Raw genomic sequence first — 23,012 nt, forward strand, 5'->3', positions numbered from 1 at the left:
AAGTGAGCAGCTCCAGCCCTTCCCGTCGGTGCTGTCCCAACATCCCCCCACGACAACGCTCCCCTCTCAGCTGCCAACTTCCTTCCTGCTGCATCCACTTCCACATCCCGAAGCCTCTGGTCCCATGGAGAATTCCCAAGAGAACGTCCTGCCCACCTACCACGGCTCACCCCAAGCTCCAGGGGCTGCTCCCCAGTTCAGCTGCTGGGGAGGGCTGGGGGGTGGTCACCAGCAAAGCAGTGTCCCCCCCAGAGCTGGGTGACAGCACGTACCGTGAGGGTTTCTGGGGACATGGGCCACGTGCTTTCATTTTCAAAATATATATAAATAGACATACTTATTCCTTCTTAAAAGAACACGGCAACAAGAAAAAAAAAAAGCAGCTCAAATACCATCCAACCTTTCAGCCTGAGAAAACCACACAGTTCTCACAGGCTTGAGTTCTGTTACCTGGGAAATGGGTTCTAGCACTCCAAACCCGCATGCGCCAGCCTCCCTGTGGGGCCCACACAGAAACAGAAACTTCCTTTTTAAGAAAAAAAATTGCCGTTTTTTTTTCTTTTCATTATCAGCACGGTTTGGTCGTGACTGTGTGCGAGCCTGCTCGAAAGGAGAAACGATGCTGGTGGTTTAAATCTGCAGCTCTGCAGAGCTCTGGGGTTTATGCTGTTCCAGGGGAGGTTTGAAAACCCTCCTGTCATTAAGACGAGGGAAGGTGGCTCTGAGCCACACACACCTGGCACGGGCAAAGCCGCAGGTCCCCGAGCCCGGGGGGCAAAGGGAAGCAGCTCAGCAGTCGTGGTTTGCAGGGAGCCAACGGGAATGCAAACTTTAATAAGCTGGAAGCCAAGGGCCATGGAAGTTGCAAACATTTGCACCGAGGCAGGGAAAGTGCCGAGAAATCAGGACAGAGGACTAAAGCTGGACAAAGGACGGAGGACTAAAGCTGGACAAAGTTCAGCCCCGCTGTGCTGGTGCCCGGTGAGCGCCCTGTGTGTGGCAGGAGCGGGCGCTGGCAGCTCACCTGGCACGAACCCCTGCCCTGCTCTGCCCGCAAGCCCCGATCCCACACGCGGGCAGTGGGATCTCGTCCCGTTCCCAGCCCAGGAGTGTTCCCAGCACGTGGAGCAAAGGACCATGGCCACCATCTCTGTGCCCACCAGTGTCACCACACCGTGCTGGCAGAGGGACTGGCCTCTGCAGGGGAAAGAGAGCCAGAGCCTGTCCCGGCTTCATCCTCCCAGGAGAGCTGTGAGTGCCACGTTTGTCACCTCCAGCTCCTCGCTGTCACCCCGGCTCAGCCGTGGACAAGTGTGACCAGCGCTGGTCTCAGCTCCAACCCAGCCCTGCCAGTCCTGTGTGCATGCAGAGGGTCGTGGCAGTCTCCTGAACACCCTGCAGCTACAGATGCACTTTCGTCATGAAAAAATAATAACGCGACTCCCTCCTACCCAGGAATTTGGCTAAAAAATGAAAGAAAGGCTCAGCAAAAACACTGCTCGGCAGCTCCCCTGCACCCCAGGACAGCTGGGGCTGCTCCAGCCGTGGGTCACCTCGTGGCAGGACAGCCAGGTCCCCCAGCTGTCACTTGTGAAAGCCACATCCCCCCTCCACGGCGCAGGAGGGAGGAGAACAAACGTGAAGAGAGGCAGCTGGGCTTCCTTCCGTCCCCACTGCGCCGCCGGCTGCCCCAGCTCGGGCTCCGAGCCCCGGCTCAGGACGCTCGGCCCTCGCCACAGGATTTCCTTGCTCTTGACGTCCATGAAAATTAGGAAATGAGGGTTCCTCAGGGAATAGGTGGAGAAGGCAGCTTGTGGCGGCAGGGGGAAAGGATGACACTGCCCACACCGCTCCCCCCGTACGCCGGGGACAAACCGGGTGCTGCAGCCTCCCCAGACAAAGGCGGGGAGCAGAAGTGACAGCAGAGAGGAGCTTCTGTTCTCTGAGTGAAACTCGCAGCAAACTGGAACAGGAACCGAGGGGCCTGGCCGTGCGCTGGCTCAGCAGAGGGGCTGCTGCTGGCCTGGCCTGGCCGCAGGGCCACAGGAAGAATTCAGAAAATGCATCTCAGTAAAGATATGCTGCTGCCCTGCAACTGTAGTCCCTGCAAGAGCTTGAGGCGCCACCTCAGCACAAAAACATCCATATAAAGCATGTACTGCTCTTCCCAGGGGAGGGGAGAAGTGTCACATCAGCCCTCTGATGGTCTCTCCAGCCTTTGTCCCCACCGCCAGGCTGGGTGGGCAGGGGGCCTGGGGGGCAGTGGGGACACAGATGTAAAAAGCTCCTGGCACGCTTCAGCATCATCATGCTCCCCCAAGGAAGCTCCTGGTGCTGGGGTGCCCATCCAGCTCCCAGTGCCTGCCAGCTTTGCCTCGGGACAGAGGGATGTGAGAGATAAGGGAAGTATTTTCCCTAAGCTCCACATTGCAGCCCGGAGCCCGCAGAGATCAAAGGTGACTCTGGCTACTGGATGGGGCCGTGTCCCCAGGGCTGCCACAGCCTCTCCACATCCCCCACCAGCAGATACCACACTCGACACATGAAGAACCCCTCCCCCGGGGGGTTTCCAGATCTTCCAGGGCCAAAGGAGATTTCCAGCTTTTACTTTTCCCTGTGTTAATTCAGCAGTGAGCTGGTTTAATGCAGCAGCTCGGCCTTGGCTGTTGCCTCCACGTGGGGAAGTGCAGTGAGACAGGGCTGGATAAGGACAGGGCTGACAAGACCCTGAGCACAGCCAGAGCTGTGCAAAGTCCTTCGGCGTTTCTTGGAAGCTCCCGTCATTGAAAGAAAAAGAAAAAAAAAAAAAAAAACCAACAAAACCCAACCGCCATAAATAAATAAATAATATTTTGTGAGCCAGAGTTCAGGAAAAGTGCTGAAAAGCAGAACGGCCGAGCGATAAGGGAAGGGAAACACATTGGCTGGACCATCACTCAGTGCCTACGGTGCCGGTGCCCCTGGAAGTAGGTCACTACCTCACCTGACCACCTGCCCCATTAACTCCAACCTTTAGTCCCTGGCTCGTTACTACAAGCACAGGCAGCTTAAAACGTCCTTGTCCAGGCACTGGCGAGAAGGTGGCTCTGCAGGCAGCAGGAGGTGGTGGGATCCTGCCCGTCCACGCTGCCCACTCCTGGGCTGTGGGAAGGGGGTGCCCCGGGAGCTGGAGCGCCGCAGGGCCGGGAGCGTGGCGGTCACCCCAGCACGGCCGCGCTGGCGGCGGCTCCGGCGCGTACAGAGATCCCCCCTGCTAAATCACTCCAGGCTGCCAAGCAGTCACGAGAAATATAAGCCCGCGGCGGGTTGCCATGGAGCAGGGCTCAGCTGCGGGAGCCTGAAGCCGATTCCTCCGGCAAACGTGTCTGCAGCCGAGGCCCTGCCAGCACCTCGCGTCCCCGGCTCCGCGGTGGCGGCCAACGAGTGCCACACGCGTGGTCCCGGTGGAGCCGCATCTCTGGGGACAGCACTTCCCTTCCCCGGCACAGCCAGAGCTGCAGAGCCCCACGGGGACACGGTGCCCCTCGCCCTGGTGACACCATCTCCCCGAGGCCATGGGCACGCAGAAGTGCTGGCTTCGGTGGTGGCATTTGGCAGCAATCTGGCCCTGCTCAATGCCTCTGCCCCAGCCCAGTGATGTCCCCAAGCTCCCACGGTGCTGGCACATGCTGGCCAGGGGGAATCGTGTCCTTCATGGAATCATAAAATGGTTTGGGTTGGAAGAGAACTTAAAGCGCATCCAGTGCCACCCCTGCCACGGGCAGGGACACCTTCCACTGTCCCAGGCTGCTCCAAGCTCCATCCAGCCTGGCCTCGGACACTGCCAGGGATCCAGGGGCAACCACAGCTGCTCTGGGCACCCTGTGCCAGGGCCTCTCCACCCTCACAGGGAAGAATTTTTTTCCTAATATCCACTCTAACCATTCTCTCTGTCAGTTTGAATCCATTTTTCTTGTCCTGTCACTACAGCACTGCAGCTCCCACGCTCTGCCACAGCCCCCAGCCCCACCAAAGGGGATCTCAAAGCCTTGTGGGCTCCTGCCCTTGGCACCAGTGGCTGGCAGCACAACAAACCATCTGCCAGGAGCCAGCCTGTAGCATCCCTGTCCCCAGCCCTGCACTGGGGATGTGGGACCCATTCCCCAAATCCAGGGGTTTGGGGCTGCAAGGGGCATTCCCCGAGCATTTTTAATTAGACAACCAAGCATGCCAAACAGCTTGTGGCAGTGGAGTTCCTCCCTACAAAAAGGCTTTTGACATTGGAAAGGTTAATGTGAGAGAGATCCCTCTTCCCTTACAAAGCTCCCTTTGCTGGAGGCCCTCGGTTGAGCCCTTAATTATTCACCTGTTGGAGAGGTGCCTTTCCATTACGGCATGAGAGCGGGGCAGGGATGTGCAGGCAGGTGGGGGAAAACCCGCGGTGTGGGGCAGCCCTGGGGCACTGCCAGGGTGGGGAACACCGGTCAGAATCACGGGGGGAAGGCAGGCAGGTGTGTGGGGAGGCTCTCTGAGGGGCAGCTTCCAGCCCAGCCCTCCTCTCTCCGCCTGCTGCCGGCTGCTCTCTCTCCTGGCTCAACTCAGACTCTGCTGTGCTCGCCAGCTTCCACAGCCTCTGCTGTGGTGGGGACAGCCACCAGCACCCCCAGCACCCTCCAGGCCCTGCTCCAACACGGCAACAGCCACCAGGACACAGCCAGCCTGCTTCCCAGACAACTTCAGCCTTCTCCAGCCCTGGCACTGCAGCAGCCCTTCGACCCACGCTGCAGCAATGCAGCTGAGGATGCATTTTGCACAGGCCCTCGGGCTGTCTGTCGTCCAAACCCACCCCAAATCTTCAAGAGAAAAGCCACAGAAAAAGCAGGGTATCGCTCAGCTCAGTGAGGACTATCAGAAATTAGGGATGCACCCCCAGTTCATCACTAGAAATGCCAACCCAGCGCAGGCTCACTGTGCCTCCTGCACTCATCGATGGATTAAGCTTCTAGCAGGAGGCTGGGAAGTTAAAGAGGGAATATTGTATTTCAGTTCATGTGATCTTTAAGCATCCCTCCGAGAAGCAGCCTGGGGTTTTTTTTATTTATTCCTCCCCCCACCCCCCCACTGCACTTTCTTTGGGGTTTTTAAACAAATTGAAGCTGTAAGAGCCACAGCGCTCCAGCCTCTCGCAGGGATGCTGAGAGCTGCTGGCTGCTCCGTGGTGCTCTCGGCAGAGCTGCCTGGCTGGCATTTCCCAGTGCCCGGTGCCAGCAGATGAACCAGCTACAACCAGCTCCATACCTCTGAGCAGCACAGTTGCACAAAATGGATTAAGCAGGCCCAGAAATGACACATTTTGAGGTGCAGCAGAATAAAATCACTTTTTTTTTTTTTCCCCAAAAAAAAAAAGGAAAAAAGGAGCTGGCAGGAGAAAGGCAGATATCAAGTGAAAAACCCTGATTTTCTTTCTGTAGCAATGCAGGTACCACGTGAATCATCGCTGTCCTCGATATGTAAATAGAGGTTAGCAGGCACCCTCAGCACAAACCCTTATGATTAAGGGACTGATGCAGATACCCATGGCAAACCTTCCCCGCGCATCTCCCCGAGAGCCTTGCTCAGGATTCCTCCCCTGGAGAGGAAGGGATCACCCGGCACCTGCACCAACTGTGCCTTTCTCAAAACCTACTGCAAAAGCAAGGACTGGGGAGGAGCATGGGCGAGAGAGGAGGAGAGTCCCAGTTCCTCAAAATTTCCACGAAGGAAACAGCTACTATTCATCATCTCGTGGCCTCCTGACACCGTAGCCTCTCAGGATAACCCGCTCTCGTGCTGGAGCACTGGGGTCTTTGGGGAAGTGGTTTTGGGGCTCCACTGAGAAGTCAGCAACCCAGTTGTAAGCAGAGGCCTGTACAGTAGTAATGGGGAGAGACGTCAGCGCCAGCCCGGCCCGCCTCCCGCTCCCAGTTAGAAGGCAGCATGTGACAGAGCCAGGGCTGGAGCCTTCCCCCAGTTTCATCAGAGGTTAAGGTACAAGCACAACACATGCTTACAACTTCAGGCCGTTCTTAGGCAAATGCATGCAAATCATAGCTGGGGGGGGGCTGTTTTTTCTTCCTTTTTCCTTCTTCTCTTTTCTTCCCATCCCAGCCCTGAGCCCCTCAGCGCACATGGGGACAGAAGAGGAAATGGAATTATCAAAAGCAGGCGCCGGATGGGAGAGCACAGAGGGGCTGCACGGGAGCTGCAGCGAGCTGCAACGCTGCCCTCGCTGCTCCTCTCCTCCCACACCTGCAGACTTCGGACCAGCACTACCTGTGCTGCTCCCTCCAGCAGAGAGCAAGCCGGGGACAGAGAGAGAAAACAGGGGACACAGCCAGCCACGTTTCATAAACACGGTCTCATTTCAGCACAGGCCATTTCACAGTTCCAAATTTTCCAGGGAATGCTCACAACATGGTGGGCTTGCACCAGAGAAGGATGACAATTCATAGGATTTTTTTTTCCTTCCCCCTCCCTTAGCAGTCCCTTTTTGGAATAAGATTCCTAAATTGGCACATCAAATGCTGACTAAAAAGCAAAGAAAAAGAGAAACAAGGCTCCGGGAGCGTGCTGCAATCATAGGGGCTCTTCTTGTCGTGGTTAACACGCGGAGAACAGGAGGGTTATTACAGGGAAGTGAAGCCAGGAACTTTCACCTGCTCAGGGAGCAAAGGGGCTGGTGGGAGCTGCAGCCTTGCTGCTGTACTTGCAGGGGATGGCATCCCACACAAGCAGCCCACTCCGAGGGACAGCATCCCACACAATCAGCCTCCTCACCTCCAAGCCGACGGTTCCCTCAGCAATAATAAAATGGAAAAAAACCACACAAACTGCTTACAAAACCTCGGCCCACTTCTCACCTTTCCTGACCCTTCTGCTGTAATCAACCTGTCAGCAGCTCTTGGTTAAGAACCCAGGCTGCCTCCCCCCTGCTCTGCCCCCAGAAGCCGCCCGGTCCCGTGCCAAGCCGGAGCGCTCTGGCGCTGGTGCATGCGAGGAGAGGTGCCGGGACTACATCAGTCTGGCTGGTGGCAAGACCTGCCTGGTTCTGTCTGGCACACGCACCGCGGGCAAATCTGATTTACCAGTTCTCGAGCTCTTGTTTGTTTTGAACCCAAACGGCGGCAGGATTAGTGCCCGTCCTGTTCCCCACAAACACACACGCTCCTGCTGTTTGCAATCCCGGGGCTGAACTGGTGAGAGAGCAAGGGTTGGGATGAATGTGCTCGCTTCACAATCAGAGCTATTTTGTAATCCGTGGTTATGAAAGTGAAGGGTCGGGGGGATGATACATAACTACAGAAAACTCTTCCCACTTGCAGCAGCCTCATCAAGCCGACTGCGAAATGCGCGGCGGTGCTCGGGCTCCTGCCCGGTTTATTGTATAGCGCCTCTCTTGCAGCCCCCAAAATGGAAAAGCATGCGAGCCCTATAGCCAGCACGGCTCGCTCTCGTGATCCCGCCGGAGCTGCCAAGGAGCCTTAATCTGATTTTAATACCCAGCTCCGTCCAAAACACAGCTCATCCATATTTTGGAGCCGGCGACTCGCGGCACCGAGCCCCCTCTCGCTGTCGCACCCCTCCCTCCCCCCAAACCTCCATCCCCCAAGATCCCAGCCCGTATGCGTGGAATTGACGCTCGGCATGACTCATCCCACAGCCCGGCTCCGATCAGCCCCCACCGCGCAGCCCCCTGCGGAGCCCCCCCCCACCCCACCCCCTGCACCGCGCCGCCCCCTCCCCACCTTTGGGGGGGCCGTAACAACCGGGGGGGGGGGGGGTGGTTCTGTGCCGAAACCCATCAACCCATCAACTTGTCCCCTGTCCCCCCCAAATTCCCGGCCGATGGGGGAATGGGGGGCCGCGGGAGTCCACGTGCGAGTGGTGCTGAAAGCGCCGGCGGGGCTGCGGGGCTGCGGCCGCCCGGGAGCCCCGGGAGGGGCGCGCACAGCCCCGCGGCGGCTCCGCGCCCGCCGAGAGAACGGCACCGCCGCAGCCCCGCGGGACACCCGCCGGACGAGCCGGTCCCCGCACCCCCGCTCCGCCAGCACCGGCTCTTCTTCCCCGCGGTGCCCCGGCAAGCAGCGGGGGGGTCTGTCCGTTCCCCCCCCTCCGGCTGCAGCGCGCCGGGGACCCGCGCAGCAGAGCCCCCCTCCCCCGCGCTCCCTACCTGGCTGTCAGCGAGGTAACTGAAGACGAAGGAGGAAAGATCCTCATCGAGCAGAGAGCTGCAATCCGGCCCCGGCTCCGCCATCTTCCACCTCCGGCTGGGGCTGAGCACCGAGCATGCAGCAGGCGCGGCGGCGGGAGCCGGGCGGCCGGCGGGGCGGGGAGCGCGGAGCGCCGGGGCGGAGCCGCCCGCAGCCCCCGCCCGCAGCCCCCGCCCGCGGCTGCGGGAGCCGGGCACGGGGGGATCACGGCGAGGGAGCGCCCCGGGGGGCTTTGCAGACACGCGTGGGACACCACTTTGTGTGTCCATTGGAAGTGCCAGCCCGCCAAAGGGGGGGGGTGCTCGGCATCCCCGGTGCCGCTGGGTCACTCCGAGTTGAGATATGTAAGTGCTGGGTGCAGCGTGTCAGAGCAGGGGCCGTATCCAGGCTTTCCGGGGCTTTTTAAGTGGCCCGTGGTTCTCGCAGGAGCACCTTCCCGAGGGAACCCACTTTGAGCAGTGCCACCACGCACACCTTAAAATTGCCGGCGTTTAAAAGTGGGAGCACCCAGCGCCGCCAGGCACCTCTCAACAGTCCCCAGATCACCTCATGTGGAGATACATAAGCCCTGAGAGCAGCGGTTGGGGCAAGGGTCACTTCCAGGCTCGGTGGGTCTGCACTGAAGTGGGACCAGGTGACTGCAGTGAAGGAGCAAAAAGATCTTCAGATTTTTCTTGTTTTCGTTTCAGCTGCTGCTGCGAGCATCTTGATGTCACGCACGTCATCTTTCTGTCTGGGGTTTTGAGGCGTATCCTAAAAGGCCTTTCAGAAATAATTAATGATGGGACCAAAAATCTCATGAATGTTCTATTTACTTACCCGTAGCAATTACATGGCAAAGAGCAGGGCTTGGCACTGCAGCCTGAATTAGCTGATACACAACCAACCAAGTGGCAACACCTGCAGCCTAATGGCTCCAGATCCTTGAATCCCCTCAGACTGCCTAGACAGGCCTGCAGGGTCACTGTAAAGCGCTGATGGAGCAAAGTGATGTGGCGCTATGGGGGTGGGGAGCTCTGTGCCAGGCTCTGAGGGGTGAACAGAAAGTGCTTCTTCCTCTGGCAGGAAAGGCCCACTGCCCATCCGTGTTCTCTTAGCTGTTGTTTCAAAGGCAGAGCTGTTTCCAGCCACTCTTTAATTCCCTCTGGCCTCCCTTGGTTCAGGACATGTTGTGAACATCATGCAATGTAGCAACACTGGGTTTTCCCTGATGATCCCAAGCCTTGCACCGAAGGGAGATGTCAGGGACAGCGAGTGTTATGCCACAGTGGTGGGAGTCGGAGGCCAGGGTGGCCTGGCTGCTGGGATGGGACAAAGCAACTCTTCCTCATTGCTGTGCGCTCTAGTACTAATTACTGTTATCAAGTGCCAAAACCCTTACCCAAGGTGCTTTTCCAGCTGCCCTGCCAGCAGTGAAACTTCTCTTCCCATGGGTGGGAGGCCTGGGCCCAGGAATGCCCTGCCAGGATTCACAGCTGTACTCACAGCAGGCACGGCACAGTCAGGAGGGCAAGGAAGGAAATTGCCCCGCTCTGGGGCATGTGCAACTCCTTGAAGATCAAGAGTCAAATTCCCAGGTGACCCTGCTGACCAGTGATGCGAAGTGCATTCCTTTCTTTGCAGAAGATAGGAGTGATGAAGATGAGCTGAGAACAGGAGGGATGTTTGCCCCATCAGGGCAAAAAGCAGGGCTGGAAGGCCTCACCACAAAAGTAGTCCTTTGGGAGGAATTTGTTGCACAAAAAGCGAGGTTCTCACTCGAGTATCTCGTGATTTCCTTTACACCAGCTGCACTCAAGTAGGAAGTAACATTTGTGGGAATTACTTGAGAATCATTCTAAAAGCAAGTTGCGCAGAGCTGAGTTTTTCAGAAATACCTTTTCTCTTCTGGTCTGTGTGCAAGCACAGTTCCTCCTCCCTGGCAGCAAACACCCCCAGGCACGGAGGAACACGAGGAAAGCAAAGCCCAGCCTGCACTGCCCCATTTCTCCTCTGAACAGACAGGTTAGGGCTTCTTCCAGCCCTGCAGGCAAAACTGGACGTGACATTGGGGTCAGGCTGCCCTTGTGGCGGGAGGGGGACAGAGCAGCAAAATGGGGACATCTTGGCAAAGTGGACTTGCTGCTGCTTCTGGGTTTCAGTGGGATCCTGCAGGATGAAGTACAGTTGCTCATGTGGCTGCAAGATGATGTTAACCTGCCCAACTTCAGCTCCTGACTGCTCTGGACTTTTGCACAGTCCAAGCATTTTTCTGTGCCTTTTGGTTCTTTTCACCTATGAAATGGAGATCACACCACTTCCCTGTGCCCTGGAGTTTCTGGAGGAATTGATTGAATAACACTCATAAAAAAAAAGGGCTTTGGAAGCACCAGGAGAGAGGTGAAGGAGGACAAGATGTTATAAGCGGTGTTGTCTCCACCTTCTTAGAAGTCGGTCATGTGGCAGCCTCAGAAGCACCTGCGGTGGGTAGAGGTGGTGTCTGAGGCACAGGACGGGAGCGCAGTGGTGTGAGTGGGGCATCGCACTGCCCGTGTCACACACCGTGCCCTGTGCACGGAGCCGGGCAGCTCTGCCGTGTGCTCACAGCTTTCCTCCTCAACCAGACCCCGAGCTTTGAGAGCGGGGCAGCTGCCAGAGCTCCAGCTTCTGCTGCTCTCCGTATTTATGTACCCAAAGAGGTGCCAGCCACTCTCGAGCAGAATTAAGCCCCCTGTGCCCACCCTGGCCTGGCAGCCACGGCTGAGCTGGAGCACCCCGTGGCACCGCGCCGCTGCTGCAGCAGCAACTCGATGCTAAGCCCGGAGGGGCTGGGGATAACATTACCGAGGTAAAATATAACAGGAAAAGCTTGCAAATGTCCTTTCAAAACAGCAGCGAGAGAGTAATGTCATTGGGCCAGCGGTCAGCAGGGGACAGGGTTTGAAGGTACCCGGAGCCTGCCAAAGGCCAGCCGTGGGACAGGGGCCGGAGCCAATGAGCGCCGGCTGGGCAGGAGCCCCCCGCGCCGGGCGACCGCCCGCCCTGGCTCTCACGTTGCAGCTGCCTCTGTTTGTGGATGGCAAATTGTTGTACGGACCGGGCAGTGAGAGGCAGCGGCAAATGGGGCTCCTCCGAGTTACAACATCCCCAGCCGGCTGCGGGTCCCCGCCAGCCCCCCGCCTGGTGACACTCTCTGCTTGGCACTCGCATGAAATGCAGCCCCGGGGGCATTGGCGTGGTGGCCGCTGTCGCTGGGGACCCGGGAAAGGCGCTCTGCAGGAGCTGGCAGGAGCTCTGAAAGCCGGTGGCTGGGCGAGCTGGGGGCAGCTGAAGGGGAAGGTGTCCCCAGGCTTCCCCAGAGCCCTCCCCTGGAGCACTCCCCATTCGTGCAGGCTGCTCGCTGGGGCCCCGCTCCCCGCGGGGCTCAGTGGTTGGCAGTGCCATGCCCCGAGTTTCGCTGAGTTTCTCTGCTTGGCTCCCTTCCACGAGCTCTGCTTTCCCTTCCCTACAGCCCTGCTCAGCGCTCGGCTCAGCCTTATCCTTCACCTGAAGTCACGAGCACAGGGACAGAATGTTGCTTTCCCTGCACACTTTCTGTGCCTCATTAGCTGTGTGCACCTGGGAGCTCCTGTCTCCTCCTCCTCCTCCTCCTCCTCCTCCTCGTCTGGCGACAGGAGGGCTCTGTTATGCTTCATGGTCAGCAAGGAGGAGAAAGTCTGATGTCCTCTCTGCCACAGGGCTGAGGGACTCTGCCCCTGGGGCTGGAGGGGACCTGGGAAACAAAAGTGGATTCTGAGGACAGAATGGGTCTGGGTGGGCTCCTGGCTCTGAGATCTGGCTTGACCAGGGAGCAGGGCTGAGCCTCTGGTAGTTCAGAGGGTGCCATTCCTGCTCCAGATTCCCTCGGCATCACTGAGGAGTGATGTCCCACTGTGCCAGCAAACCCCTCATGCAGGCACACATGGACACCATGGACACTGTCCCTGTGCCGTGGCAGAGCCCCCCAGGCCCCTCTCTGGAGTGCACCTGGCCGAGGGTCCCTCCCCACCCTGTGCCACCTGCCAGGCTTTCTGCAGCTCTTTCCCTGGAGCAGAGGCTGCTCCAGCTCTGTCAGAGGAGCCTGTGGCCAGCACTGAGGGCAGGAGGGATGCACCCCTGCAGGGGACTGTTGTACAGGGCCCCAGCCTGCCCCATCCTGCAGCCTGCTCCTCTCCCAGACTGCAGCCTGGAGCGTGCTGCGCAGGTAAATCCACACACTTATTGCCGAGAAAACCTCTGAGGAGACAAATGTGATGGCAAAGGCCCAAGAAGGGGGTTTTGTGGATGCATTGTTGAAACAGATGGGAATTTCCCGGAGCAAGTGGCAGAGCCCAGACAGCAGAGGGTAGGGAAGGCTCCTGCACGATGGCTCACGATGCCCACCAGCTGTGTGGGATGAGCAGGGGACCAGGATGCCCATTGACTCCTTATGGCATTTTCAGTGACTCATTTGTCCATGGAAGCAGCACACCCACAGCAGCTGAAGCAGCCTGTCCTCCTCCCCAGGCTGCTCTGGCACAGCAGGGCCAGCCGGCCCCTTCTGCCTGGGGATGAGAGGCTGGCAGCAGCCCAGGGCACTCAGCTCATCCTGTACCTCACTTCATCTGGGGGAAGGAACACACTGCCAGAGACCTTGCACTGCTCTTTCTGCACTGCCTGCCATCCCAGCCTGCAGCCCAAGCTTTCCCCTTGCTGTTCCAGGCTCGGTGTCCCCCCGTGCTGCCCCAGAGCAGCCGGGCACAGGGCACCAGCCAGCCAGGGACCGGCAGGAGCTGCACCATGCCGTGTCCCTCATGCTCAGCCTTTCGCTCTGGCCGAGCTCAGCTTTCCCACAGCACTGGCAGCTCTCACACGGTGCTGGCAGCGTCTGTCACAGCCCATCCATATCACCCCACTGGCCTCTCGCTGCCCCACCTGCCTCATCCCTGCCTGTCGAGCTGCCTCCAGTCCTGGTGGTGCTGCCTGGGCTCCCTTCACTGCCTGTTCCTGCCTGGCAGGACAGCACCAGGAGCTGGGGTACCTCCTGTAACCCCACCTCCTGCCGCCAGCTGCTCCCAGAAGGAGCAAGGGGCATTGAGGGGGTGGCTGAGACCAAGGCTGGCCTCATCCTCCTCTGCTGATGGCTCCTAGCAGGGCAACTCCTCCTGCCTCTCCCTGGAGGCTGCTCAGAGTCTGAGTGCCTCTCTTCCTCTCTCTCTTTTAACTGCCTCATCCCAGAGATGTGCCTTGATCACCAGAGCAGGTCCTGATCCTCCTGCACCAGCAGAGCTGGCCAAGGGAGTGAGCAGCGAAGGGAGACGCTTTGGATCTGCAGCACTGCTGAGCAAGGACTTGCTGTTCCTCAAGCAGCTGTTGCTGGCAGGGATGTCCACGGGCATCTCCCTGGCTCGTGACTCCCAGCCTGCCAGGCTGGCTCCATCTCTCCCCAGGCCCCCATCTCGCAGCACCCCCTCCTCCCTTGTCACCAGCTCTCCTCTGAGCATCCCCCAGAGTGGCTGGCCACCACTGTCCCCAGCTCCTGCAGCCCTGGCTGGGCACAAGTGGTGGGAAGGGGCTGGTGCTCAGCTCCTGGCACCCCCTGAGCACAGACACTGCTGTTAGAGCAGCTGGCGAGCAAAGCCACCCGCAGCACTTTGGGGAGTGGGGGGCTGGGGGCTCAGTGGGGCTGGGTGATGGGGGGTGGGCAGCAGGCACTGGTGCATCTCCCAGCCCTGTGCAGACCCTGCTCTGCTGCTCCCCAGCGCCTCAGCACTGTCTCCCTGGGCAGGAGACACTTCAGCTCCAGCCAGCGCTATAAATAAAACCACATTCTTTTATCCCGCCAAATAGGTTCTCATTGATTTTACCTATTCCTCCTCCTGGCCCCGAATCCCTTTGGAATGTGAAGTCAGCTGTGGAGGAGCTTGGGGACCCGCCAGCCTGGTTGGGGAAATGCCACCCCCTCCAGCCCCTCTTCCTGGGAATAGCTGCTCTCCCCTGGTTTCCCCTCTCTGAACAGGCAGCACCACTGGAGGAGAAGAAACGAAGCTCCCTGGTGGAAGTTTGCTGGCTAATTATTTATTAATGTCCTGACAGTGCAATCGCCGGCAGCGAGGCAGCCCCTGAGCCCCAGGAGGAGGAGGAGGATGGAGAGCTCTGCTGGTGGGGCTTTCTTGCCGAGGAGCTCGGGGTGAGCCGACACCGCTTCGGTCTCCAGCTGCTTCAGTTGCCCATGGCTAAGATAAAGGGGGCCCATCCCAGAGACCCTGGGGAGTGCTGAGGGCTGGTCCCAGGGTGGCCCCCGGTCCCTTGTGGGTGATGGCAGCTGTGGGGCTCAGCCCCCCCCCCTCAGAACAGGCAATGCTTGGATGCTGACTTGCTGCAAGCAGCTCTTCTGCACACAGGAGCTCCCCGTGCAGGGATAGCAACAGAAATAATGCAGCAAATCACAGCTCGCACAGCCTTCCTGGCACTTGAAAGCATCTCGAGAGCTTAAAAAGCTGCAAGATGCTCTCATTCCCATCCTCTCCCTGCTCCTGTGCTTTGGGCCCCCCTTCCCGAGGACGGGGGGAGCATCAATTTCCCCGGCAACGGGGCCCGGGTTTGGCTGGGCGGGCGCTGCCCGCACGGTGCGGGAGGCAGGGCAGCCTCGTGCTGCCCGAGCGGGGCTCCGGCTGACTCATCGCCGTGCAGTCTGCAATTACCACGGCGAGTGCAGGCCCCTGCTGTTCCGCACAGGTATCTGTGTCAGCCAGGGCTATTTCCAGCTCTCCCCGCACTCCCGGCTCCGGCGAGAGGTAAGGAACACAGCCGCCTCGCTCCTCCGCCTGCCGCAGGGACGGGCACGAGTTTCCCAGGAGCGGCGAGCCAGGGGGGCTGGAGATGGCATCCCAACAGCCCCAGTTGCACAACTGGGGGAGGAGGGAGTGCTGTGCCACTCATTGCCCACGCGTTCCGTGGTGTTCGGGGCGCAGGCTCAGCCTCGGAGCGGTGGGACCAGGCTGGCAGGATTTAGGATTTTAGTTGTTGTTAGCGGTGCTGGTGGCGCTGGAAAAGGAGCAGCAGGGATGGGATAAAGCACAGTCTGAGAAATGCTCTGGCCTGGAAAGGCAGGGGAGGGACCGGGATAAGGGGAGTGCAGCAGTGAGCAGCAGCGCTTTCCCTGATGGAGCACACAGCCGGGAGCTCCGCGGGACAGCCACTCTGCCTCCCCATCTGTACACCGAGTGCCTGCCATGCCCCACCAAGCTGTTGAGCCAAACTGCGCTCAGAGAGAGAGAATTTTGGATTCCCAAAATGTTTGCCTAGGATTTTGCTCGTTACTTTTCCCGCTGGTTGCCGTGAGCGGGACGTGGGAAAAGCTCAGGCATTGGGCACGTCTTGGACAAGCTCTGAGCAGGGGATGCAGCCCTTCAGCCACAAGTCTCCATCGTGGCAGGGGTTTTACGGCTGGGGCTGTCCCAGCAGGGCAGGAGCTGCAGCCTCATGCACATGGCCATGAGCGGAGGCAGCTGTACCATCACACGGGAGGATGGGTGCCCCTTCCTGGGAAGCCTGGGCGGGATGAGTCTGCCCAGGGGGAGCAAGCCCAGCCTTGCACAGCCTTTGGGGGCTTCCCCGAGGTGCTGGAGGTTTCCTCACCTTCCTCTGGAGGGTGTGATATGGGAGGAGCCTCCATATGTGATGCAGATGTGCCTGGCATGGGCCTGCCCAGGATGGTGACTCGATGGATGTGTGACATCCCTGGAGCCCCGGGGTGTGGACTGGGTGACAGGGAACGTTGTATGGCCCTTTTCAGTGCCCTGAGGATGAGCAGCGTTCACCACTCCGCTGGGCTCAGATGGCCGGGCCTGCTGGAGAAAGGGGTGGGGGATGATGGAAAAAGGACGGATGGATACATCCAAGGGGCTGGGAGGGCTCTGTGCCTCAGCATCCCTTCGGCCTTTGCCTGACATGTGCCCACCAAACCTGGCCTGAGACAGGGTGAGGCCACAGCCAGATGTGTCTCCAGCATGGGCTGTGCCCCTGCTCCAGGTGCCAGGCTGAGAATGGCACCCAGCACCTTCGTCCTCCCCACACCCATTGGCAGAGCCCTCAGCACGGCAGAACTGCTACAGTATTTCGCTGGAAAAATCACATTAATCATCCTCAGCACCACCTCCCTGGCCTTTGTCACAGTTTGGTGCCCCAGCACCAGCTTTAAAAGCATTATTTATTTTTAATAAAAGCTGATCTAAAGAGCGGCGTTGGCGGGATGATAAAAATAAAAGTGCAGTGGTTGTCACAACTGTCAGCATCCCTGGGAATGGGGTCTGGCAGTGCCTGGCTGCCTTCCCCTCCAGCCTGTGTGGCTGCACAGGAAGGGAGGAAGCAGCCAGCAGCGCGTGCCTTGGGCAGCCTCTGTGCCAGGAAAGCAGCTCCTGCTCCTCATTTTAATACACAGGTGCACTTCTCCAGTGTATTTGTAATCTTCTAAATGTTTAGTAACTTTAATTTCATTTGCTGCACGAATAAATGGGCAAATAGGACATATACGAATGTTGGGATGTAAATTAGCTTAAGTCCCTTCATTAAAAGGACTATGTGTTATTAAAACATCTGTGTTGCGATGTGCTGTTATCACATTAGCAACAGGAATAAGAAATCCTGTTTATTCCTACAAAACTAGATTTTCAGGGCATGGATCTGGCAGCGTGCACCGGGGCTGAGGCTGTAAACCACAGTGCCTGGCAGCATCTCCATTTCCCCAGGGAGCCGTGGAGAGTCACGGGGCAGCATTCCATGTCCCCGGCTCGAGGGCGAGCCGAGAGCGAGAGCTTCATCCCGAGGCTGTCCCTGGAAAATCTGCCTCCACTGCCCAGCCCCAGGGCCGTGTCCCATCAGGCAGCGGGAGAGGGAAGTGTGCAGGAACTGTGCTGGAATTGTGCAGGAAGGATGCAGGAAGCACACCTCACTCACTTCCTGACCATCTCTTCTCTTTCCATCGCTTTTCCCTCTGGCAGACGGGAACAAAGCTTGACCAGAGGCCCCCATCCCAGCTCCTGCACATCCCTGCTGCCGTGGCTCTGCCTGCTCTGGCCATCTCTGCTGGTTTCTCTGCAGAGCAGGGTCAGGGTGCTGCACTGGGGCTCCTCTCCAGCTCAGGTTTCTCCCTGGTTTTTCCAAAGGAGCTCCGTGCACAGAGCCCCGTGAGCAGCAGGGTTTGAATGCTGCCTGGCCCCGGCAGCCATGGCTGGGACAAAACAAAACCAGCATTCACGGGCAGTCATTTAAATTCCCAGCAGCTGTTCCCTCCCAGCACACTCAGGTCTGCCCTCCTTTGCTGTCCGCAGGCACTTCCAGAGACTTTTTCCTGGGTGGTAGGGGAACAATTCACCCATCACCAGAATCCCTCCTCCTCCTCCTGCTCCTGCCTGATAAAAATAAGCCCTGGTGGGGTGGCACTGCCTGGTTCAGTGGGTGCTGGGTGCTCTCCCCTGGCACCCCCTGCCTCATACCTCATGTCCCACAGCCACCTCCTTGGCTCCGGCTCATCCCAATTTCCTCGTGGTGCTGCCTGAGCTCCTGAGGCCGAGCCAGGCTGTGGGGGCGGCTGCCCAGCCTGTCTCCAGCACCTCCCCACAGGGCTGCAGTGGGACAATCCCCCGGGACACCGGGAGAACTCTCAGGGATGGGGCTGCGGGCCAGGCGCAGCCACAGCAGCCTGAGCAGGAGCTGAGCGCTGCCCCAAGCACGGCTCACATGAGGCAGAAATTGCTCGGGCACATGTTTTGGTCTGGTCGGGCTTAACCACAGCCCTGCCTCGCCGTGGGGCGGCTGGCAAGGCACCGGGGGCAGGCAGGAGCACGCCGGGCACGGCAGCAGGAGCCAGCACACTGCGGTTCCCAGCCCGAGCCCGGCAGCCGCTCCGGGGAGCCGGGGCTGAAACGCTGCCTGCAGCCCCAGCACGGCTGCGAGAGCAAATGAGTTTAGTGGCCTCAATTTAATTCCCATTTGGACACGGTGGGGAAAAAAAAAAAAAAAGGAGAAGAACAAAATCCTGGATCAGCGCTGGGATGGGGAGGCGCGAGCCGCAGACATGTGGGAAGCACGAAGCACCAGGGATGAGCCCTGGGGAAAAGGGGGCTGTGCTGGCAGCAGGGATGGGTGTCACAGGCAGAGCAGAGGGGTTGTCACTCCCGCTGGATGTGCCCAGTTCGTGTAGCTGGAGCCACCAGCGTGAGGGTGCACCAAGCACGGAGCTCCCCCATCCCAGGAAATCCATGGACTTCCAGGACAGTGGCCCTGTCTCCCTCCTCTCCTCACCCGGGGTGTCTGTGGGGCTGCAGCAGACCCAGCCAAGGGAAGCTGGCAGAGGGGAGGTGCCACTTCAAGCCCTCAGGAGCCAGGGCTCCAATTTCAAAAAATAAAGTGAGGTTTTCGTCTGTATTTGCTTAGCGAGGTAATGGCTTTGTTTGTGATTTGATGCTCTTGTCCCTGATGACTCAGGCACGAAAAGGGACAGCTGATAAGAGCGAAGAGGCCCGGCCAGAGTGATGCTGGTGGCTGCTCTGCGCCTGGCATTGCCCACCTGGATCCCTTCCAGGGGATTCCAGAAATGCTGTCAGCTCTGGGAGCGGGACTGTGGGCATGGGGAGGGCAGCAGCTTGAGGAGGTGAAAGCAGCAGCAGCAGCCAGCCCTGATAAGAGCTGGGCTCTGCCCCGTTATGGCTGTGGGGAAGGCACTGAGAGGAGCACAAGGTATTCCATACTTGGCATGACCTGCCCGCATCACGCTGTGCTTCTGGTCTCATCCTCTTTGGGAGAAACAAACCTCTCTGGGGGGGAGGAGAGGAGACATTCCCCTTCCCTGACATCCCTCTATGCCCACCCCATGCCCCTGGGTGACTGCTGAGGCCTGGTAGGCAGCTGGGAATGCTCCCAGCCTGGGGGATTTAATCAGCCCCAGAGCAACGCAGCTCTATTTCTCCATCACAAGAAACGAACTGATGTGTTTTGTTTGAGGTAACTGGTTTAGATTGGGAGGGCAACCCCAACCCCACTGCACCCAGTTCCCCCCAGCCTGAACAAGAAGCTGGGCAAAAGGTGCATTTTCTTTGTGGAGGAGGAGGTTTCTCCTCCCCCCCATCACTTGTTCCAGGTTTGCCAGTCCCACAGAGACATGAGCAGAGCTCTGTGCAGCTGGAGGGTTAACATCTCAGCTCTTCCAAATAAATAGAAAATGACCCAGTTTCTTTATTTTCCTCTTTTCCCAAAGTCCAAACACCCAAAAAATTAGATGGTAAGTGGAAGCCACAAATAGATTTCATGTATCCTGGCAGAGCTGGGAGATGAAAGCAGGGAAAGCAGCTCCTGCCTCCCCTGCTCAGACCTGGGAATGGTGCAACACATCTTGCCAGGGGTTAGAATCCCTGGGTCAACAAAGCTGGAGAGGCTTTGGGTCTGATCCCAGCTCAAATCCTCATCCCTGGGGGACCAGGCTCTTCCCAAGCTCTCCCCAGTGCTGCTCCCATCTGCCGTGCTCCCAGCATTAAGGTGAGTGGCAGAACGTGCCCAGCCTTCAACTATTCCTATCACGTCCCATCTGGAGACAGAAATCTGCCTGCTGGCTTTACAATTAAAATTGAAATGATTTGATTATGGGGCTTCATTAGTAAAAACAAACACCAGGCAGCCTCCCTCCCTCTCCCCCCACATCCCCGCCCAGCCGTTCCTCCCTGGGGCTGTTTTAGGTAAATCCCAGCCGGGATGCGGTCGGGCTCACAAAAGGGTTCGTGTCTGCAGCTTGTAGCTCCCGTCGGGAGCAGCCTAAGAGAGGCAGATTTTAGACCCACAAATCCCCTCCTTCGGGCAGAGATGCAGGAACAGCCCCGATGCCTTGATGGGCTGCGTGGAGTGCCCGACCCAGCGAGAGCTTGAGAGGAGCAGAGGATGTTCTCCAGCCCCTCTGGATGCTTGCAGACCTTACCAAGGGCTTCCCACCGCCCTTGGGGCTCCTGACTGGACTCCATCCCCTTCATTCCTGAATCTTTGCAACGGGGGCGTTTGCACCTCCACACCACCCTGGCCTTGTCATTGCTCGCTTTGTTTTCCTTGCCCGCAGCTGGCGCATCCCACGGGAAGGCACGGAGCAGGCACGGAGCAGGCACGGAGCAGGCACGGAGCAGGCTGCCCGTGGTGTGTGCAGATGCTCCAGTCCCTAAAGCATTGGCAGTTCTGGGGGAAGTAATTCAATTAACACTTGGGGCGTTGGGAACAGGCTGTGCAGGCTGGGAGAGGAGGAATGCCAATGAAGGAGGGCTCGGGAATGCTCCTGGGTTAGGGTGCACTCGCCTGGCTGCTCCCAGGGACTGGTTTTCTCCAGTAGTGACAGGACGAGGGGGAATGGTTTCAAACTGGCAGAGGGTAGCGTTGGATTAGATATTAGGAAAAAACTGAAGTGTCACCAAGCCGGTGGCACTAACAGCATTGCTGTCCTAGCCAGGCTTGCCTTGTGGGCTAAATCTTTAACCAGATCAAGGATTAAACTTTATCAGTAGCTGGAAAAACGTGGCACCAATTCCCCGGGGCAAAGTATCGAGCACTGCAGAAATCCCTTTTCCTGGGCCTCACTCAGCAGCTCCTTTGGCACAAGGACCCGTGGGACCCTCTGGAGCAGGGAGCACCCTGTGTCCCATGCCAGACCTGGGCTCCCAGCTGCTTTTCCGTCCAAAATCACGATTTGCACAGCCCCGAGGAGCTGGCGCTTCCCCTGGCAGGGTGTACCTGTCATGGATTGCCCTCCTGGTGGGCAGTGCAGGAGGGAAGCCACCAGCCGAGCAGAGACTTCTGTGTCCCCTCAGGGGAGCCCCCCGACCACAATCCCCCCACCAGCCCCGCCAGCCCCGCCAGCTCCCCAGCCCTGGAAAACCTTGCACATCCCCTGCCCAGAGCAGGATGATTGATTATTGTTATTAGAGGTGGAGAACAGTTTCTGTGCACAGCCAGGTGCTTCAGGAGCAATTCGTCACCCACCGGCGAGGGGGGGCCGGGCTGTCCCTCTGTCCCTGCCAAGGTGGGAGCTCTCTGCTGCCTCGGCAGGCTCCGAGGCGGCTCCGGGCACGGCCGGATGGAGCCCTATCTGATGGGCAAGGGCAGGGCTTTGGCAGCGGCACAGCCGCAGGGCAGGGCTCGGACCTGAGCTGATCCCTGCACCCCCAAGGCATCCCGTGGGATGAGGAAGCGGGACGGCAGCCCCAGCCCCACGGCAGAGACCCACCCGCAGCCCCCGGCAGAGACCCTACCCATCCCGGTGATGCTCCCGCAGCGGTTTGTGCTGTCACACGGCGTGGGCACAGCGGAGGGGCTGAGAGGGCCGGAGGGGACGCTGGGCACCAGCCGCAGCCCCCGGCACAGGGGTCCTGCGGGGCTGTGCCAGGCACGGCTGCGGCCCGGGGCTCGTCTGACAGCGGGACACGGCGGCAGCCGGTGCGGGCGGCGAGGGGGGGCCGTAATGACGGTCCAGCACAGCAAAGGTAGCAGAGCATGAAAGCAATTTCACACTTTATTAGACAATTCAGGTGCCAGCTGCACCAGCCTGGAGCGAGCGCTGCTGCTCACACCTCGCCTCCTGCTCCGCAGCCCCAGGTTTGCTCAGCCCTTCCTCGGGCCACGCTGGTCCCGGCTGGCACACGAGGGGCCAGCGAGGGTGCCCGGGGGCTCGGGGGCCGCTTGCTCCTGCACACGGGCAGGTGGCTGGAACAGTGCAGCTCTGCTCGGAGCCAGCTCAGCCTGGCGGGGGGGGAACTCGAGCTCCGTGCCCAAAGCCACTCGGGCTGGCCGTGCCCTTCAGCCCAGGGCAGCCACTCTGCTCCTCCTGGCTCCCCACTCCTCCCCTTTCCTGCCCTCTCCCCTTCTGCACCCCGTGGTGAGGGGACAGGCCCGGGATTGGGAGCCTGGGCTTGGGGCTCGCCTGGCAGCTGCTTTTTCTCACACCTCTCTGGTGCCGGGGTGTCCCAGCAGAGCCAACGGGCACACGGACACCTGGGCACTCAGCCAGCCTCCTGCCATCCCGGGGTCTCCACCTGGGATGTGCTTCGTGGCCCTGCCGTGTCCCCAGGGAGCAGCAGCCACGAAGAGCTGCCCCGTCCTGCTCCTGGCACGTGGCCGGGCTGGCACCCCGCGCCCTGGGGACACAGCCGTGCGCTGTCACACCCCGCGGGTGGACAATATCCAAATGCCTGCACGTCCAGGATATGAATCAGCCCGGACAGGAGTGCAGCAGCCGCTCCGGGACAACCGGAGCTGCCCCGGAGGCTGCTCCGGCAGCCAGGCTGTGCCGGTGCCAAATTCCGTGCGGGCTGGCGGGCAGGTCGCAGGCAGCAACGCCTGCCTGGCTCCGCTGCCACCTCCAGATCAGCCCCGGGCACGGCAAAACCCTGGCCTGGCATTCATTTCCCTGTTTGCACAGCTCTGCTTCCCCGGTGCCAAGCCGTGGCACGGTGGCACCGGGCCAGGGCCATGCCTAACCTTGACCTGCCCTCGTGGCGAGCAGCCGGCCCTGCCCAGCTGTCCCCCCGTGCCCCCAGCCACAGGCATGTTCCACCGGGCCAGCCAGAGCATTCCTCCTGGGAGAGCCTGTCCTTGACAGGCTATTTAAAGGCACGCTCGTGCCCTTTATCCCCCCTCATGTTTGGGCTGGAAGAGCCCCGTGCCCTCCGGTGACTCCAAGAGGGCACTTCCAGGCTCAGGGCAGCAGCAGTGCAGTGAGTTTGGAATAGAGTCTCGACAAGATAGAGGCCTTGTCAA

At 59.4% G+C, this 23,012-nt stretch overlaps 1 protein-coding gene across 1 annotated transcript in view; it reads right to left on the reverse strand.

The window, feature by feature from the left end:
- Positions 1-8,343, reverse strand: part of PPARGC1B (PPARG coactivator 1 beta) — a 48,391-nt gene extending 40,048 nt beyond the window's left edge. Inside the window, 1 exon segment of the mRNA XM_039559760.1 lies at positions 8,189-8,343. Within this exon segment, the coding sequence (XP_039415694.1) occupies positions 8,189-8,272 (84 nt within the window). The 5' untranslated portion in view covers positions 8,273-8,343.
- Positions 8,344-23,012: the final 14,669 nt, after the last annotated feature.

This window comes from Corvus cornix, chromosome 13 (genome assembly GCF_000738735.6).
Source record: "Corvus cornix cornix isolate S_Up_H32 chromosome 13, ASM73873v5, whole genome shotgun sequence".
Lineage (NCBI taxonomy): Eukaryota > Metazoa > Chordata > Aves > Passeriformes > Corvidae > Corvus > Corvus cornix.